General features: G+C 43.5%; 2 protein-coding genes across 2 annotated transcripts in view; both read right to left on the bottom strand.

Annotated features, from left to right (window-relative positions):
- Positions 1–3,439: 3,439 nt before the first annotated feature.
- On the bottom strand, positions 3,440–7,678 carry sdhc (succinate dehydrogenase complex, subunit C, integral membrane protein). The gene is made up of 6 exons (XM_084545730.1): positions 7,627–7,678; positions 6,695–6,754; positions 6,484–6,585; positions 5,831–5,892; positions 3,969–4,132; positions 3,440–3,716 (listed from the first exon to the last, which is right to left on the bottom strand). Exons 1-6 carry the CDS (start codon positions 7,641–7,643, stop codon positions 3,612–3,614), a joined length of 510 nt encoding a protein of 169 aa, XP_084401856.1. The 5' UTR covers positions 7,644–7,678; the 3' UTR covers positions 3,440–3,611.
- Positions 7,679–11,066: 3,388 nt separating this feature from the next.
- The window catches only part of atp1a2a (ATPase Na+/K+ transporting subunit alpha 2a), a gene marked incomplete at its 3' end in the record, with an annotated part of 41,840 nt that continues 33,246 nt past the window's right edge, over positions 11,067–19,660 (bottom strand). Inside the window, exons 18-24 of the mRNA XM_084546294.1 lie at positions 18,913–19,067; positions 15,670–15,793; positions 13,326–13,471; positions 13,094–13,224; positions 12,902–13,003; positions 12,572–12,663; positions 11,067–11,095 (exon numbers count right to left, since the gene is read on the bottom strand). Of these exons, the coding sequence (XP_084402420.1) occupies positions 11,067–11,095; positions 12,572–12,663; positions 12,902–13,003; positions 13,094–13,224; positions 13,326–13,471; positions 15,670–15,793; positions 18,913–19,067 (779 nt within the window). The remainder of the gene's footprint in view (positions 11,096–12,571; positions 12,664–12,901; positions 13,004–13,093; positions 13,225–13,325; positions 13,472–15,669; positions 15,794–18,912; positions 19,068–19,660) is intronic.

The following is a 19,660-nucleotide window of genomic DNA, read 5'->3' on the forward strand; positions in this document are numbered from 1 at the left end:
GAAAAAATATATAAATCTCCATAATGTTACCGTGACGCTCCACCGTGCGTCTGACCTTATCTGGCTTCGGGAATTTCATTATCCCCTTGTAGGACGTTGCGTTTTGTCACCGAGTAGGGCCCCCTCCTGTATATAGTCTTAAGCCTACATCTCTCCCGGGACGAGGAGGTCATTTGAATCCGGCTGTCACGGCTCCTCAGCGGAGAACTCTTATCGCTGATGTCACGGAGCTATTACCCCTATCTCGCCATAGATAGGCGTTATATTATTTCCCGTAGGCTCCATCATTTGCGACGCGTTATGATGTTACCGAGTCCTTGGCCTCGTGGAGCTGATGGGACTCCACGCGTCCCCCCCCAGAATACTGTCGGCCCTTTAAAAGCGGCTTTTATTGGAATATTTTACCACTTTCAAATTTGTTTAACGCCTCCGTACATCATAATGTTTATACCCCTATGAATGGACCGGCTCTGCGTGTAAACTTTTTATCAGAGGGAAGTCCTTATTCTGACGCGCATGGGATTTCTGGATTCAAGGGTGGGAGGTAGGGAGGGAGGGAGGGAGAGAGGGGGGAAGGGGGGTGGGGTTGTTCAACTTGCCAGAGAAGGATTAGGGATTAGTTTTTACTGGCGGATTAGGTCTGCGTGTGGGGAGGCATGATGGGGTTAAACATGGACGGCGGCAACCGCACCACAGCCCAATCACCCAGTGATTATTATGGGAGCTGAAGGAAAATATGAAATAATAATAAAAGCAGGGGCGGGGCTTTTACAAGATCTCCAAGCAAGCAGCTGGTTTGGATGTTTGTTTGAATGTTTTTCACAACTGCAAAATAAATTAATAAACTCAAAAAAAGCATTGCTTCCGGATTTTAATAAAGCTAAAATAAATAACTTTCTGGGGGTCCTTGACCGGATTCCAGCGTGGGGCCTCTAAACTAAAACCACACAATGACTACTACTACTTCAATCCTTATTCTCCATTAGCAGAGCCATGCTGTACTTATAGTCTATAATCCGACGCCAAATCTGCATGCAAAAAAAAAAAAAAATCTTTAGACGACACAGTTCTCCAGCACTATATGAGTCACTTATGTTCAAAAGCAAGCCGGAGTCTTTATCTCTCCCCGTGTCTCTAAAAACCAAATGGGAGAACAGAAAACGCAGCATCTGGCGTCATTAAAGGAAGGAGCTTTAAACGTTCAGTCGCCGGCGCAGCCTGCAGAGGGAAAACTCTCGCCTTTAAACGAGTGGCCAGCCCTGCAGGTCCTGAAACAGGAAGCGTGCGTGCGTGTCCGCCGACCCCTTCCCCAGACGAGGCAGCGCCGGGGCTGTGCTCTCCAGCCTGCGGTGCCTACTTATAAGTGAGGAGCGCGTAAAAGACCAGAGCCCGGACAGTGTAAGGAAGGCTGGTGAAGGAAGCCTGCACAGTAATGTTCTAGTTTCAAGCTTTTGTTGTCAGGCCGTTTGTTATTTTGCATAATAAATGGATAACCTTTACGCGCATCCATCTCAAATTTCTCAGTTATTTGAAGAAAATAAACCCATTTGTGTGTTGTTGTTTTTTTATCCATCATCAAAATTTAAAGCCATCCATCCTCCTCCGGAGGCAGAGCAGACACATGAAACACAGCCTCGATGCAGAGGCCTTAAAACGTTATAAACATCCCCTCCATCACCCCTCATCCAAAAAGCCTGCGTCCATATTCCAACATCTCTGCCGGGACTCGAACCCGGAGCCTCTGGATTAGAAGTCCAGCGCGCTATTCCATTGCGCCACAGAGACTGAGGCACATTTTTTTCGATCAAAACCGGGTTTATACTCCCCTCCTCCCTCCCTCCCTCCCTTCCTGCCTGCCTGCCTGCCCGCCCTGCGAAGCATCCTCAACATCCCTCAGCATCAGGACCGCAGCACCCGTGGACGGTAATTTGCCGCCCGGTAGGGGGTGCTGCCGCCGCGTAATCATCTGTCTCTCGACGCCTCATTGAACCCCCCATGCTCTACATCATGCAGCGTTATCAAATCAAAATATGTCATGCGTCGTGATATTAGAGGGGCAAAACTGAAAAGATGGAGCATCTTTGAGGTTTGAAGTAACACGATCACGCCCAGCTGGGAGTAAACTGCCCAAACATGAGCAGTGTTACCTCAATTTCTATGTTACTCATAAAAATATGTGAAATAGGGGTTTGTTTGGACCAGACTAGAGTTAAATCTGGTCTTAATTCCTGCAGAGACTGAGCAATTTTCCTGTCCATCACAACAGAAAATTGTAGTTCAATGGCTCACTAGCTCAGGTGGAAATGTGCATGTAGGATTAGACTATAGGGAATCAACTAGATGCCAAATTTACTGCAATCAGACCCAAACCTGTGTGCAGAGAGCAATTCTGCAAGCCTTAATGCTTCGGCGACAATTACTTTGAGCTGGCAACGGTTAAATATAGAGGTGTTTGTTTAGCAACAGAGCTTATACGACTCTTGAGGGGGAAGGCGGCGGAATCCAAACGATCAAATTAACTCTTGAGTTCCACAAACACTGGCAGTAATTGCGCAGAACGGTTCGCTCCTTCGTGGCAATATCTGGTCATATTCGTGTTTTAAAGCACATCAAAGCAAACTAATAAGGCAAAGGCGACAGGCGTCTTCCCTCCCGAGCCACCGGCGACAAACTCGTAAACTTGATTTTGTTGGAGCTAACTGGACTAAAGTGCTCTCGGGTTCACGTTTTAGTCGATCCAAACGGACGCGCTTTTCAAACCGGCAGCTCGTTTCCGCCGCGTTCCCGTGACCCCCCGTCCGACACAAATGGAATTGGATCTGACACTGCACCACGGCTGGCTTTAATTCACACTGCGGGGACAAAAGCTGTTCAGGTGCAGCGTGTTGTTCCTGCGCAGCTCGGTGGGAGGTAAGGCCCGAGGCCAGCTGCCGGTGAGGATCCTGTTCTCACACACACACACACACACACAGACACACAGCTTCAACCCCTGGGCCGCCTCTCCGCATTTCAGCCACACTCTTTCCTGATGTTAAAAATGCATCGGAGCATCCGTGGCCAGGAGAAGGTAAAATATGAATGGCAGCCTGCAAGTCAACAGCAACTCCCCACACACACACATACACACACACAATAACAAGGCAGGCATGCCGTTTTTGACTGGCAGTGACTGAGCACTTCAAGCAGAGACAAGTGACTAATGAACGTGACGTCACAGCGCGATTAGACAAATTATATAAGGACATAGCATGTAGGACACGTCTAATTTTGGCTGCTGGTTGTTGTTGTTCACACCGGGAACAAGTGTGAAATAAACTGGGTCACATTTGCATGCACTTTGCACTCTGCTGCATTTGATGACCCCCAAAGCTCTACAGAGTATAATTAATTCCCAGGGACAGAAAAAAATAAAAAAATATAAATCACAACATCGTTTCTGTGCACACCATAATATAATCCTTTATTTAATAGCTTGATGAACACAGGGCCTTGCAGTCGGCCAGAACAGGACAGAACATATACACAAAGCTCCCCGGGGTGCATCCAGCCCTCCTTCCCTTCAACTCCCTCTGCTCTTTTTCCTTTCCGCTCATCACGTCCAATACGGGCGCTCAGAGCAAAGCGAGGGCTATGGAGGTGATGACGGACAGGCCGATAACCGTGTAGCCGGTGCGGTAGACCTCTGGAATTCTGAAGCCTTTGCCGATGTCCCAGTACTGATAATAGACAAGGAAAATAAATAAAAGAAGAGAAAGAAGAGAATTTAGCTTAAGAAGCATCACGACGTGATAAATGCTGGAAAAAAAAAAAAGTAATCTATTTGCTATTAAGGTAAAACGATTAAACATGAGGATAACTGAAAACTGAGATCCATCTCGATGTGAAAGCTTGAGCCGAGCAGCAGACGCACAACACAAATCAAATTTGAGAAAAATGTTGCTAAACACACAAATCAAATTGAGTCTTACCAAGTGGCGGACGCCGTTGTAGGTGTGGAAAGATACGGGGAAGGCGAGGCCGAACTTGGCCAGCCCGATGAGATAGGGACCGACGGACAGCGAGTGGATCAAGTCCAGGTAGTCGGGGTAGTTTCCTGGTAATACCAGCGCTGCCACAGCGAAGGCCGAGATAGCTGGACACAGACAGAAGCATTGAGACCCAACACTCAACAAGAGGCGAGCATGTGAACGTTGTGCATGCACGTTTTTTTTTTTTTTTTTACAGAAGACAGCGGTAAGTGAGAAATAAACCGCCGGATGAAAGCCCCACCATGCTACTAGCGTTCGTCTTTGCTGGATTACTCTTCATGAGTCATGGAGCCGACAGACCCCACCGGCTCGTCGCTTTAAACATCCGAATGCCTCAGTTATGTAAATACTCTTCTCCCCCTGCTGACTAAATTAAATGAAGGCCAAACAATAGCTGTGTATCAAACGCGGCTGCCTGTTACAATGCACCGAACACAATGGTTCGCTCTAAGCTGCCGTTTGAAAGAATAAAAAGCCTAATGGTTTAAGAATGTAATGGTATTTCCTCAGAGAAGCATACAGCAGATGTAAATCACTGTAAAGACTAAAGCTTAACACGGAAACCGGCAAATAAAAATAAATGGCCACGGTTTATGTGAAAATAAATCCTTTGAGGACTTTAAATGTACACATTTAATAGTAATGGATGGATAATTCACTATGAAACATTTAGATGAAATAACCTTGATTCACAGTTATGAGTATTAATATTATAGATCAGTACGACGACGAAAGGGAAGCGGGTTTCAGACACATGACGAAGCATTTGACACGGTGATAGACAAAGAACCTGAATCACACGGACAATATTTCTTTAATCAAGATAGAAATGTTTTGACAAAGTTGTGGAGCGGAGCTGAATTAGTCGGAAATCTAACAGAAGAAGAAGAAGAAGAAGAAGAAGAAGAAGAGGGTGTTATTATTAACACTGAAACCATTCAACAGAAGAAGATGAAGATGGTGAAGATGGAGACATGTTTTCAAAAGCTCTGCCCACATTGATTCCCACTTCATTCATCTCTTTTTAAAAACACTTGTTTGAACAACTGCTTGTTTTTCTACCTCCATGTTTCTGTCCCTCCTGGAAACACGTGCTCAGAAAGAATTCATTGATTACAACCACACAGAAACCATCACATCAAGCGTTTACATGGTTATTAGGAGGAGTGATTATTATATTTACACCACCTCCCCCTCTCAACCGATTAAAAATCAGGTCAGCTCAGTCTGTTCTGAGCCTAGAGGTGGTTAAACGAGGCCTTTTCACTCTCATTACCAGCAGAACACTAGAGTCCATGTAAACGCAGCAAGTGAGCGACTGCTGCATTAGACTGGCAGCAGAGGGTACTGACCCTCACTGAACTCATTAACCTGTGAACAAAGCCGAGGCCGAAGCTTCACCGTGCACGTTCCATTAAGGTCAACTGCGCTGATGAATTGATGTCAAAGTGACACAAACTCAACACTTCAGACCCGGCAAATGACAAAAAAAAAGCTGAGAGGCAAACAGCGTTAGGCTTTATTTCCACATGCGAGGGGTGAAATTTATTGAACGCAGCAGCGTGTTTTGTAATTCCAGTAAATGCTCTTAGCAGGAATCAATAGCGATGGACTAAAATGCCCTGAAGAGATTTTCAGGGTCAATCACAAGCTGACAGCAGTAGAGCTTCCTTTTAATATTAGAAAAGGCTGACGCATGTATCAAGAAGTATAAGTATGTGTATAATTTCTCTACTTCATCAGTAAAAGTAGGGTATTCCCTTGCGTAGCTTTAATTTTAATGTTAATGTTGGATGAGTTACCTCCAGTGAGCCCCACTCCTGTTCCTCTGTGTGTGATGGACATCATCATGGGGACAGACCATCTGAAACACAAATAGCAAGCAACCTATTGATTAAAACGGCAGATAGAAATGGATGAAACACAAGTTCAAACTAAGAGACCAATGATTATCACTGTAAAGTTCTGTAAAGTCACTGTAAAGGGAGATAATATAATGAAAGTGAATGACGCTGTCAGAGAGTCAGTGTCCCGTGCCGTTAAAATCATCCAAGAAACGCTGAGTTTAAAACCCGAAGCAGAGAACGGAGCCTAGAAATTACACAACACATTCTGAATAAAATAAAAAAAAAAAAAGATTTTCTTTGCTGCAGATTTTAGGATTGTAATAGCTGCCTGACAGCACATCAAGGTGCCTACTGCACTAAATCTCCGGTAATGGTGGCTTCTCCTGCTGTTTTATTAGCTTTAAAAGAATGAAAAGCCTGCGCGTTGAGAAAACTGACATTAACAGCAGATATCATTTTCTGCTTGGATAATGTGCTCGCAGCAGATTTTGGGTGTGTTGGACGACGTGAAGGTGAAATTGCGAAACATTAAAATGACTTTTGCTTCAATAACCGAGTCATCTCTGGCTATGTTCTGAGCAGCACACTGGGCGGCGCGTGGTACGTACTTGTAGATGGTAATGTGGGGAGACATGGGTCGGTTTAGCCTGGCGTTTTTGTTCCAGAACTTGTTCATCTCCTCCTTGGCCGTGGTCCCCATCGGAGCCGCACTGGAGAGGAGAGAGAATGGAGAGTAAAATATTTTACAGCAGGATTGTTTCAGTGTGTATTACATACAATATATATATTTATGACGACGCACAGAGAGAGAGCACTCACTGTCTGAAGAGGACACTGTACTGTGTTTGGGAGTGACAGACACCCTGACGGGCCAACGTCCTGGAGAAAAGAAAGAAGCGTTAGACTTGAGCCCAAGTTTGCTATCAGTGCCTGTTGTCAAACACTGGATAAGAAATACAAACATACACTATTTCGTACACGTGGAGTTTGTGGAGAGTTTTTGATAAGAGAAAGGAGATGAACGGACATTAAAGGTGACAAAAACAATTATGAAGAAGTAACTGTACAAGCAAAAATCACACACAGAAAGGGAGAAATTAATAAATGCTGGTACATATCAATAAATTCATTACACTTCTGACAACACCATTTTTTAGAGGTCAACACAGAGAGGGACGTCTTCCCATTATTTATAAATCTTGCAATACTGACTCAAGCAGAGACTACACAAGTGTGAGCTCCAGCTGCAATAAACCCAGGCAAACCGAAATCCCATCCCATCGAGGGGATGATAAAATAATCTAAACCATAACCACCTCATTTCTGGAAAACACAGGATCTGTGGTCACTTAACGCCATGGAGGGGAACAAGACTTAACTACTAGCTTAATACCCATGTTGGTGCAGCAAAGCTCTCAGTTAACACGAAGCCTAAATGAACAACGGTTAAATGTGTTAAATAAGAAAGGAAAATACAGTAATATAACCGTGTACACCGGTCATAAGTAACGCTAACAGCCAAAGTTCACTCTCTGCTAGCTTTCACCGACTGCCCCTAGCGTTAGCATTAGCCCGCTAGCTAACGTCTGCTAGCGGTTGCATTTGCGCTAAACGAGGATAATAAACGTGGTTTAGACGTCTCGCTCGGCCGTTTCGTCCTCGTCCGCAACGTCGTTCTATTGTAATTGACACAAAAACGAGACAAAGAGCTTTCTCCGAGCCTAAAAGTTATGTAGCACAGACGTACTGACCTTAGGAGCAGCGCCATGTTTGACAGGCTCCGAGCGGAAGTGACGAAAGCGGATGTTGTTGTCCTGAAGGGATGTCTGAAAAACCTTGAGAGGTGTTTTAAGGTCAAACAACAAAGTGGATGGAACTTCAAATTAGGGACGGCGAATAGCTGTTTGATTAAACTTTAACACAACGATTATTAGGCAAATACGGATGAAGGAATAAAATAAATGCGTTTTTGTCCTTATAGTACATTTAATTAAATAAATAAATAAATAAATAAGCAAAGAAATGTGTAACGTTATTAATTTGGCATAGCTGTTTTTTTCTCTTGCAATAGTGAAGTAAAGAGCTGAAAACTAATGGAGAACACGTCTACAAGTATTTTGATTTTCATGACGAATAATTATGTGCATGAGCTTTCATCTCAGTTGAAATTATTTTGCTGCTTTTCATTGTTTAATATGATTACAAACTTATTTTCCAATTTGATTTGTCATTTGATGGGGAAAATAGGCGGATTAATTCATGACAAAAGATGCGACTCAACAGTAACCCAATTTGGGTTTATCTATATAGTTGGATAACATTGAAAAGATATAAAGTTCAGTGTGGACAAGTGATTACAAGGGAAAATACAGTATGTATACGTGAGACATGCAACCACAAACCTGAATTATTATAGTATTATATGCTCTGCCCTAGCCTGTCATGGTCAGATTCAATGCATTTATGAGTCTAGTAAAAATTTTAATTTCTTTATCTGTTTCCCTCAATACAGAGGAGAAAAATACCTCATGCAAACAAACAGAGGCATTTTGTTGTAAATGATCATGGACCACAACACCTGCAGAGAGTGGTGAAGACTGCCGAGAACATCACCAGGACTCCACTGCCCTGTCTGCATAGTATCTACTAGCGTAGTCCACAGGGGAGCTGCACCCATCATCAAGCACCCCACCCACCCCGAACACGGACTGTTCACACGTCTGCCCTCAGGCCGGAGGTAGAGGAGTGTGAAAGACTAAAGAAGTCCTTTTTCCCCACTGCCATCAGACTCCTGAACAGATGACAGAAGTCTATAATCACGGACTAAAATCAAGGACTACTTCATGTCATATACTGCACTGTTCAGCTTCTGTTTACATTTCAGTTCTGGGATATTTGCAGTAGTTATTTTAGATTTTGTATTATATGTATGTTTGCCGTCCACATTTGGGTGAATTTCATTTTACAGAGAAACAAGCTTCTGTTCTGTTCACGTGACAATAAACTGAACCTGAATCTGAATCCACTGTGTTTAGATGACATAGATGGCTGCACCGCTTTTACTCCTCTTCCTTAACTAGATAAAAAAACACCCAAATGAACTGATTGTCCCTCCCGGCAGATCTTTTCTAGAGAGATCAACTTCTGCCCCAGAAAAGACAAGACAAAACTAAAAAGAACATCTTAAGACGAGGAGGAAAATAAGTTCAAACCTACTCAAAGGCAGGTCAGTAAGATTATTACCTTACACAATGTGCGACAATAAAATAGTCAAGGTGACAAAGAAGTAGAAAAAAAAAAACAAGACAAAAACACAGCAGCACCCATCCATTGCCAGGTAAAGTAAATGCATGGGAACAGGTACTTAATAGCATTGGAAGGCAGCCACACACTGGGAAACAGGCATCTACTTACACTCAGAGACAGAGAGGAAATTGCTGCTAAGGTTAATGATGCCCAGGAGCAGCCCTAGACTGTGTTCCCTACTGCCTGTTCTTATATTAATGTAAACTTTAAGAAGTGAACACGCAGACCTCGAAATAGACACGGCTTTGGTCTTTGTTATGCGAGTTAAACACGTTGTAACAGAAGCTGAATGAATGAATGAATGAATGATCTATTCAAATATAACTAACATACTGTAGCTGTTAAATGGGCTGCTTTACATTTTAATGTGTGAATATTGCAGCCTTCAAACAGGATTGTGTTTACCGTGTTTACAGCAGCGCTAAAGAAAAGGTTGACATTCACAACGGCCTCGTCTTTTCTTTGAGTTTCTTACATTAATCCTGACTATGAATGGAAACTGCGAGCTTGTGGGTTTACGACGCTGGAAGTCATGTACGCAAAACGATTCCCATTCAAGTGGTGACATCGCGAGAAGTCGCGAGAACACCGCTGCTAGGCAACCGTCGCCGCCTAGAAGCCACCAAGGCTAGCAGTTTAGCAAGCTAACGACCAGGTAACATGACGTGGGAAATTTCTGATATTGTCAACAAGTAAATTTCTCAGAAAATAGACTGTTAGTGCCACAACAGACGGCATTCATATGTGTGGACTTTATTGTGAACACTGACACAACACAGCCAACAGTGTTAGCTAGCCACTTGTTAGCTTGTTAAGCCGTTAGCCTCTGTGGCTTCTAGGTGGCAACAGTTGCCTAGCAGCAGCAGTAGTAGTGTTCCCCCCGAGGGCAGCATACATAAATATATATACGTGTGAATATGTGAATAAATAAATCGGCAGTTTTAGTGTACAGTGTCCTTTTAGCTGGTAAATATCAGGATGCTAGCACGTCTGTGACAAAGCTAACACTGAATCACCAACTAAAATTAGCAAATGTAGCCAATAAAGTGTGTGGTGGTTAGCACAGATGCTTCACGGCAAGAAGGTTCTGGGTTCGAATCTCCGGGTACTCCAGCTTCCTCCCACCGTCCAAAGACAAGCTGGTTAGGTTCGTTGGTGGTTCTAAATTGGCCGTAGGTGTGAGTGTGAATGGTTGTCTGTCTCTCTGTGTTAGCCCTGTGACTGGAAACCTGTCCACCTTTCGCCCAGTTACAGCTGGGATAGGCTCACAACCCTCCAGAGGACTAGTACAGAAAATGAATCAAGTTTTAGTAATGTATCTGTAAATATATATTGGGAAAACATTAAAGTTACTAGTACATATGGTGCATTCACACTGAAACTGCCTTCTTTTTATTGTATTTTCTTCCAGTTTTAAGTCAAAACCTTTCAACCGAACAGGATTAATGAGCAATAACAGCAGCAAGGAGTTCTACTAACCACACCATCAAAGAACAATAACGCTGGAATACATTTTTATTTCAAATGATGAACAACATTTGGTATTCCTTTGTAGCCAAACAGGCCACAGTACATCACTTTGGTAACAGTTCATGTAAGGCACAGAGGTATACATTCCTATTGTTCTACTGGAAATGTTTTCTGATCAAATGAAAAAAAAAAAAGAAAAAAGAGCAAAAACTCAAAGCACAATCAAAAGCCTATTTTCAGCGGTATTTTTTATGATAATCAGATTTGTGAACTGATCCATGCAATATTACAACTGACAGACACACACACACACACACACACACACACACACACAGAAACAGAGCATGAACAAACACACACACGTGTGCAGACGCACGCACGACAACACATAATTGAAACTGACATTTTCTGAATGTTAATAATACGTCTCCTGCTCCACCCAACCTGGAAGAGATGAAGAGGGAGGCAGAAGGAGAAAGAGAGAAGAGAAAAAGTGTCAGGGACCGAAATGACAGGCGAGCAGTTTTCATAATGCGCTTTTGTATCGCTCTATTTGTATTCAACCCGTCGCCTTTGTCTCCGTACACTTCCAAATGAATCTCCCTTATAAGTCTAAGGCTCTGATCAGCAGCCCGTGACACGCAGATTAACAGAAATGATTAACTGTCACGATAAATTGCATTTGTCTCCCCGCGCCTTGCCCCTCATCAGCTGAGACGTCGTGGCAGTGAGCAGATTTTGAGCTGTTTTTAACCGTTTGTCTCGGCGGGCGTTGGACAGGTACGTATAATCCATATTCTAGTGTAGCTTTTACATATGTATCAGAACATAAACACTGTTATTTAGCTTGGAGAAGAGTGACAAGTTGGGATTTGGAGTCCTAAAGCTGAATATTTCAGGTAAGGGAGCGGATGTTTTCACCCTGAGATGCTGCACGTTTAAAAAGTCACGTCGGCTGGTGGGTGCGTGCCCTCGGCCGGAGAATCGCATCAGAATTAGGCTTCAGCGGCAATGTTTGGTTTTGGATATTTTCCTGTTTATAAGCTGCGATTTCACGCTCCGTTTATCAAACGCAATCCCCGACCGAACTGCCAGACGGCCGTGCATTTACATGCTACTTCGTTTCGAAATCGAACCTGGAAGACAAACAGTAATCAGTCAAGTGTTGCGGAGGCTGCGGCTCTGAAAGCTGGAGAATTGTTAAGCGCTGAGTGACTCGCGCGCTGCTGGATGCCTCACAGTTTTTCCTCTGCGTAGCTAAGAGTTAGGCCCAAAGTCTCTTTTGTGTTTAAAGCTCGGGTTAATAATAACTTTTTTAATGAAAGCGATTACAGTTCACAATACGTGTGGAACACAATGCAATCTGCCAGGAAACCAAGGCCAATTGCAAAATCTGCATCGCGTACTTTATCCCAAAAACAAAAAATGAAACATCTGAATAAGACAGCTGCCTCCAATGTTAAAAACAATCTGCTTTCAAACTCCTTTACAAATGATCCATAATTGCACCCAATATTGTTGTGTAAAATTGGCTGTATCTGTACTTTTTTTTTTTTATCTCTGTTCAGAACATTTCAAGCTGTTTTTTTATCTTCGTTTGGAATGACATTGAACTGGATCTCCTTCTGCACGTCACCATCTGTCAGACGCCTACTGCCTCAGGTCAGATCAGCAGAGCAGAGCTGTGGCGACTTTGTCAATCAGTGTGTCTTTCAAGGAGTGGACAGCCTATGCTTTTGGGGCGTTCATGTTACGCAAGGGCAGTAGAGATGTGCAGAGAAAGTGTCTTTGCGGCGGCTGAGGCAGAGGGTGTCAGCCGCTATACTGTACTGTCACGAGACAAGTTCTTCATCCAGCTTAATGACAAGACAAATAAGCTTAAAACCCTTTTAATCCTGGTTTCCCGTAATAACTGCTTACCTCCTGGGTTCCTCCGCAGAATGAATTTACGTATCTCATCATAAATGAAGATGAGAAGGCTGTATGGGACGGCGCAGAACCACCACATGATCCTGAAAGGAGGGAGAAAAAGAATAAGACGGGGCGAGGGTGAGGAGGGCGTGCATAGAGAAGCAGCGGGTAAATTGTTAAATTCACTGCAGTCATTTTTGAATATTAAGGATAACAACGTGGTGCTTAAAGAGATCACGGGCTTCATTTAAAGTCGGGAGTGACAGGCTAATGGCAGCCTACCGGGTCTTTAAGAGGTTATTTTTCGGTTCAGTGGAGATATGCATATGCAGGACTTACCTCAAGGGGTACATGCGCAGGGCGACGTCCATCCCAGGGCAGTAGGAGAGGAAGGCAGCCAGGGCGGTCTCAACGAACAGGCCGAAGATCAAGATCCTGTTCCTGTTGAGCAGAAAAACAAGAAAAAGTTTCAACGTCAACACTCTTCCATCAGTGCTTTCTTCCTCTTCAGCCAATACTCCATTCACTTACTTCATGCCCTGCTGAAACAGGGAGTTCCTCCTGGTCTTGCAGATGATAAGATCAGCCCACTGGACGACCACGATGCTGGAGAAGAAGGCCGTGTGGCAGGTGAACTCAATAATCTTCCTCTGTTCGTACGTCTGCCAAAACGAGTCAAAACACGCATCAGTCCCGCATTAGTTTGGACATATAATCGTAATCACGGGGTTGCGCTGGTGTGCGTCTTCCTTCCTCTCCTTACCCATTGCTGCCCGTAGCTGTCCTCCAAGTCGTTGAAGTCACGGTCGTCCCAGTTGATGCGGATGCCCACCAGGGTTTTCGGGAGGAAGCCGCTCTCAGCCAAAATAACAAAGTAGGTGAAAAAACCGGCCAGAGCCTGCATCATGCCTGGATGAAAAAATACATGAGGTTTAGTTCAGCAATAAAGGTCAGTGCTTTATTTTTGGGGTCCACAATTTTTGTTGTAATTTTGCAACTGATTAGATTTAAAAGGCTGAAACAAAGTAAATATTTATTCGTTCAGTTATTGTAAACCTCATTCATCATACATGTTTGATTCAGAGTTAATATAGTTTTGCAGTCTTTATTGCTTTTATTTTTATTGTTTTCAAATGAGTTCGGTCTTTATTGTCTAAAAAAAAAAAAAGTTCAATTTTGTTTTATCTTTTAGTATTACTTTGAGTTTTATTGTTAGTCTCATATGTGTCAGTGGTAAGATCTGTGAGGTTCTAGGAATTAAAATAAAAAACACTTTGTGAAGACAGCTGACGAGCAGTGATGCAGACTTAATGAGCCTGTCCACCAGTGTCTCCTGTTGTGTCGAACGGAACGGAAAAGACGACTGAAACTGGATCCAGTTTATTTTAATTTTATTTTAGTCAGTTCTGTTAGTTCGCGGTAAGTTTTATTGTCTTCTACCGTGCGTTTTTATTTCGGTTGCTATTAAATTTAGATTGTTATCTATTTACACTCACTTGCATGTAGAAATAGTCCACTCTACTAACTCTCTCATCATTTCCCATTTCTAGGACATTAGAGGCCCATAAAATAAAATATGAATGGTGTTTAGAAATCACTAATCCCTGGGCTGTGTACACCAACCTTTAGCGCACTAGTTGTTTAAATTAAGACGGAAAAGTAATCAGGGTTACACCAAACGTAACAAATACACCGATCAGGCATAACATTATGACCATCTTCCTAATATTGTGTTGGTCTCCCTTGTGCCTACAAAACAGTTGTGACTCATCAGAGAATGGACATGGGACTTCTGAGGGTGTCCTGTGGTGTCTGGCAACAGATGTTGTTAGTGGGGGGCCTTTGAGGGGAGGGGCATCTGTGGATCATCCCACAGACACTTGATCAGTTTGGGATCTAGTGAATTTGGAGGCCAAGTCAACACCTTGTGCTGTTCTTCGTGTTTTTTCGAGCTGTTTCTTAACTGTTTTTGTGTGTGTGTGTCAGGCTGCATCCTGCTGGGTTGCTATGGGGTGGGGGGTGCCTGGTCTGGTCTAGATGGGTGCTACATGTCTAAGGTCCAAAAGTTTCCCAGCAGAACATTGAATTGTCACAAGATGCTCAACGTCATTCACTTCTCCTGTCAGTGGTTTTAATGTTGTGGCCGATCGGTGTAGCTTGACTTGTAAAAATTGATGATGCATATATTAAGTCCGTGGACAACACACTCCACTCTGTGTTTGTCACTTAATATCTTCTGAACAGCGAAGGTGATTATATCTTCCCTCCCTCTGCCCTCTATTTATTTTATTTTTTTTAAAGTAAATAGCTCCAGACAGCTGAGGGCTGCAATAATAGCCGACAGTGAGTTTTAATTTCACGTTGGCAAATTCGTTTTGTCAGAGTGGGCGTAGCGTCTTCAGCGTGATGGACGTCTTATTTCAGAGCTTAAGTCTTCCCACGTGCCAGAACGTCCACAGCCACAGATCAGGGTTTGGAGACGACGGCTTGTTAATCGTTGTGTTCATTGTGATGTTAAACTGAAACCCTGCCATCAGGTCAGTGTTTGGGCTCAATGACTTCAACACTGCTGCGTCTGATTGCTGATTACACCTGTTTTCTAGATACTTCTTTTTTTCACCGTTGATTTCACCAGCCTTGGATATTATGAGAGCTGTTCAGAGCATGTTAAGTTTCAAATCGTGGGAAGCCCTGTCATGTTTTTGACCCATTTAACAGCCTATGAAATTGGGCCAGCCTTTGATTTTACACTATTCCCAAACCATATAAAAACCAGAGATAAAAAGCATGCATTCAAGAGAGGCTCCAACCGCTGAAACATGACCAAGATTAAGTTCAAAATAGTTGCACTCCTAGCTCCCAATTTGCTGTAAATGTCACGACAATTAGACGAAAACCGCGGGAGCGTCGGCCTCACCTCTGGATCTCCCTAACTGTGTGTCCCTAAACGATTAAGGCGGCAAGAAATGCCAGAATCTCCAGATAAATGTCAATATTTAAGGTTTTCATGACTGCGATGTTTATTATCTCTATAGAAGATGCCTGTCGGAGCGATTCAGGTTTAAGAGCTGCAGTACGGAGAGATTACGAGACACGAGAGGACGAACCTATCTGCCCGTACGCCATGCTGATGAGGCGTTCATTGACCAGCTTGTCCATTTTGGGGTTCCTCGGTTGTCGTTTCATGATGTCGCTCTCCGCCGTCTCATAAGCAAGGGAGATGGCTGGAACCTGGAGGAGGAAGGAAGGAAGGAAGGAAGAGAACAGACTGAGGTGGCTTTAAACGCACCCCGGTGCAATAAAATGTGCAGGAATTTGTCTTTTTTGGCACGAGTACAAAGACAAGACGGCAGCGCCAGACACAGGGTAGACCAGACATATCACTATTAATACAATCACTCAATCACACGCTGGAAGGAGACGCGACAGAAAAAGGGCAAGGAGATGAGAAAAAAAAAGCAGTGACAGAAGAGGGGGAGGTGAGGAGGGGAGACGAGAGGAGAGAGACGGCTGGTGAATTTCAAGACATTCATAAAACGGGAGGGTAGAAAGGTCCCTGTAATAAAGATCTTATATTGGCTGGTTTTAGCAGGTAAGCAACAGAGCAATATGTGCGACTTAGGGCGGGAAATCTCCGGGACTTAGCCGGGGATCTGAGGTGGGGACTTGGCACAGACTGGAGCTGAACACATGCTCTGCGGTCTACAAATCCAGTTTGTTTTGGTGTTACGCTCCTCTGACCCACAGCAGGGGAGGGGAGGGGAGGCGGGAAGGAGAAAGTTGAGGAAAAGGGATGTGTGATTTTTATTTATTTTTTATTTTCTGGCACCTTTGAAAGTGCATATGTGACTGCGTGCGGCATCCAGATCTCCGCGTTGAAGCGTTCTCAAGTGTGCCACATGCAGCTTTGATGAACATCTTCTGCAGCCGTCCTTTTTTTTTTTTTATTTCCACATGGCAGTGCTTGCTAAAAATAATCGTAGCAGACTCCAAGTGCTGGTTGTCACTGGTAAATCTCAGCAGAGCCCTCGAGCCTGTAGCCTGGAGTTGAACTAAGCTGTTAACAAGCTGTTAACACCCTCAACAGCAGACATGGGAAATTTGTGATTTTATTCTTGTGTACTGTACTATAAACACCTCTCAGGTTCTTATTATTATTTATATATTTTTTAATATTTTACTTTATTTTTTTTTTCATTTTAGGGTCACACTCTTCAAAGCAAACACCCAGCTGTTCTCTCCAGCAGCAGCAGCTATTGAAGGAAAAGTTTTTTTTAAATGCAAAACAAGCCCACAAATTAGCTTCCAACTTCAATCACTGCATCTTTAAAAGAGAAATCCAACCACTTGGTGATACTAGGCAACGTGAAGAAAATCTGTCCTGCTGCTGGGTAACCAAAGCATGGAGGAGGAAGAAGTTGGGTTTGCATGTCACCTATGTAAAATGATTGGAGCTGCTTTTGTTAATAATGCGAGCGAGCTGCTCCTCTTTATCTGCGGAGGCTTTGAATTCTTCCCGGCCGTCACGCACGACGCCATTTGGCTCGGCCGAGGTGTATAAGAATTGGTTTCAGGTGCACGCTAATGCCTGGTGGCTGAGAGCAAGGGAAAAAAAAAAAAAAATTAAAGTTAAAGTAATGAACACAGTTGAACAAGTCCTTCTGAATATATTCATACATCCTGTGATTCCTTTCTTTCCGTAATGATGGATTACGCCCCTCAGGCAAGCGGCATGCCAGCAACTCTTTTTTGTTGCTGCTGGAAATACAATAGAGAGAGACTGGCATCTGGAAATGGCAGAGCTGTGAAATGTAAATCTGTATGTGAGTGTCACCCGGTCTTTGTTCTGCTTCAACAAATGGACGTCGGCAGCGAGCCAAAAGCGAATTTCCCCCCCACCGTCGCAAAGAACAAATGAAACCAAACATTTTATTTATTTTTTTTTGCTTTTTACCTCCAGGCGCTCGTATTTGACACCGCGTATTAACACCACTTTCTCTAAAGTCACCTTTAGCTTGCCTGTGGATATGCCACATGCTAATAATTAGCACCGAGAAGAATCAATCATTGAAATAAGCCAACGATTAGCTTTGTAGACGGTGAAAGATAAATGTTAAGGATGAAAGTTGGATTAAAAACACGTATGCAGGATGAAAAACCCAGAAGAATTAACTGTTATACTTCCTCTTTCTCACTCTATGTGTGACCGTGGGCGTGGCTGTCTCACCTGTCTCACCTGTCTCACCTCTCATCAATTCATCACCCTCTCCAGAACTTTATGCTACCTTCTAATGGGGTCGTGTTTAGTGTGTTCATGTGAAAAGCCAAAACACAACTGGCCCTCTCTCATCTTTCACCAATTTTGTAAATAACGATGGACAAACAGCAAGTAGAGCTCCCCCTGGTGGCTGGCTGCAGTACAGGCCATAAGCTCCACCCCCTCCACGTTAGTGGGCGGGACTTGGGCCAAACTAAAACACTAAAAAAACGCGTCAAATACATTTTTTCAAGGATGGTTTCTGTCATTTTAGGTAGTTAATATAAAGCTGATGATTGTTCAAGTGTCAATTTTTCAGATAAGTTTCGTTTTAGTTATTTGAAACAGGATGTGACCTCATCAGTTGCCACGCCAACTGCTCTGTGAAACTCTGTGAGAGTTGGAAAAACAAAAATAAAAAAATGAACAAGTACAGTGTATAAGCCAACATTTCCTTGTAACTGGTGGAGGTAGCGCAGAGCGTAGTATTAATTAAATAAAAACGCAAGTGAGTCTGGAGGAAGTGTGGTCGGGTCATCGATAACGTGGCTCCACTCTCAGACCGTACTGATCAGACTCTGGAGCCAAAGTCGCAAGATGACCCCGCCCGTATCCCCGGGAAAATAGCGTCACTTTGGCTAATGCAAGGAAGTAGGGACGCATTGTCCATATTTATATACAGTCTATAGCTGTGACGTGTTTGCTGATGTTTTCAGAAATGGTGGAGTTGGATGGTAAATAAATATCCCAACAGCCATTTCCTGTAGAATGCACAGGAGTTGCATTTGAAGGCAGCAATTACCCCGGCTCATCCAGTAATACTGACTAGGTTGTTAAATCACCAGCAGAGGTAGGAAAGGCTCCAGGCCTCAGCTCTTGTGCTAGTTCCTGTTCTTGCTCTAACTCTTCCAGTCCTCATCCAAATCTCCCATCCATCTCCAGCCAGTCAGCTCGACCTTCCCCCGCCCACTCAACACCGCCACAAGGGCCCCACTCTTCTCTTCGACCCGCGCGCTCTGTGAAATATCTGGATCTCTCGCACAACTTTTACCGACATTTAAACAAAATACCGGCTCAGCAGCAGTCTGCTCACCATGTCAGTGCCCAGGTCAATGCAGAGGATGGTGACCGTGCCCAGTGGTAGAGGAACGCTGGCGATGATGAAGAGGAGGAAGGGAGAGATCTCTGGGATGTTGCTGGTTAACGTGTAGGCGATGGACTTCTTCAAGTTGTCGAAGATGAGACGACCTGCAGAGATCAAAGACATTACCCAGCATATGTCAGTGATACTTACCCTATAATATTATCTGAAATAAAACTTCTTTGACTTCATGCAAAAGTTTATTCTAAGATAAAGCTGTTAAATTTAATAGCAATCTAAAGTGTGAGGATAAATTAAAAGTCAAGTCATGAGTCTGCTTGAGCAAACTTTAGGTCAGAATGTAAGTTTGCCGACTGTTACAGCTGCACATTTGAACATTTCCTCCCTTTAAAGCTGCGGAAAATATGGATTTTGCTCAACTGAGACGTCTCTGTCCTTTCTGTCCAAGGCCTGCTTCATGTCTATTTTATCTGTGCAACTTCAGAATATAATTTTTTCAACTTAACTCATTAGGAAGCCAAGTCTGCAGTGAGTCGAGACCTAATTTGGTGATGTCTTTTTCTATTTTGTGTGTCTGACGTCTGACTCTAGTCCAAGCCTCATTTTGTGTTAAATCAACCAGAATAATAAGAATGTTCAGTCTTTAAGGTATTTATCCAAAAACGATCAGTCGTCTCCAGCGCTCAGTTTAGTGCGAGACACGTTTCTGCCTTTGATTCCTTTTCCATCTCCTCCCATC

This window comes from Chelon labrosus, assembly GCF_963514085.1.
Source record: "Chelon labrosus genome assembly, chromosome: 6".
NCBI lineage: Eukaryota > Metazoa > Chordata > Actinopteri > Mugiliformes > Mugilidae > Chelon > Chelon labrosus.

Coding starts and splice junctions, on each gene's coding strand:
- sdhc (XM_084545730.1), bottom strand. Junction 5,893..6,483: donor CCCCACATTACCATCTACAA/GTACGTACCACG, acceptor TTTGTGTTTCAG/ATGGTCTGTCCCCATGATGA. Junction 3,717..3,968: donor ACAACGGCGTCCGCCACTTG/GTAAGACTCAAT, acceptor GTCTATTATCAG/TACTGGGACATCGGCAAAGG.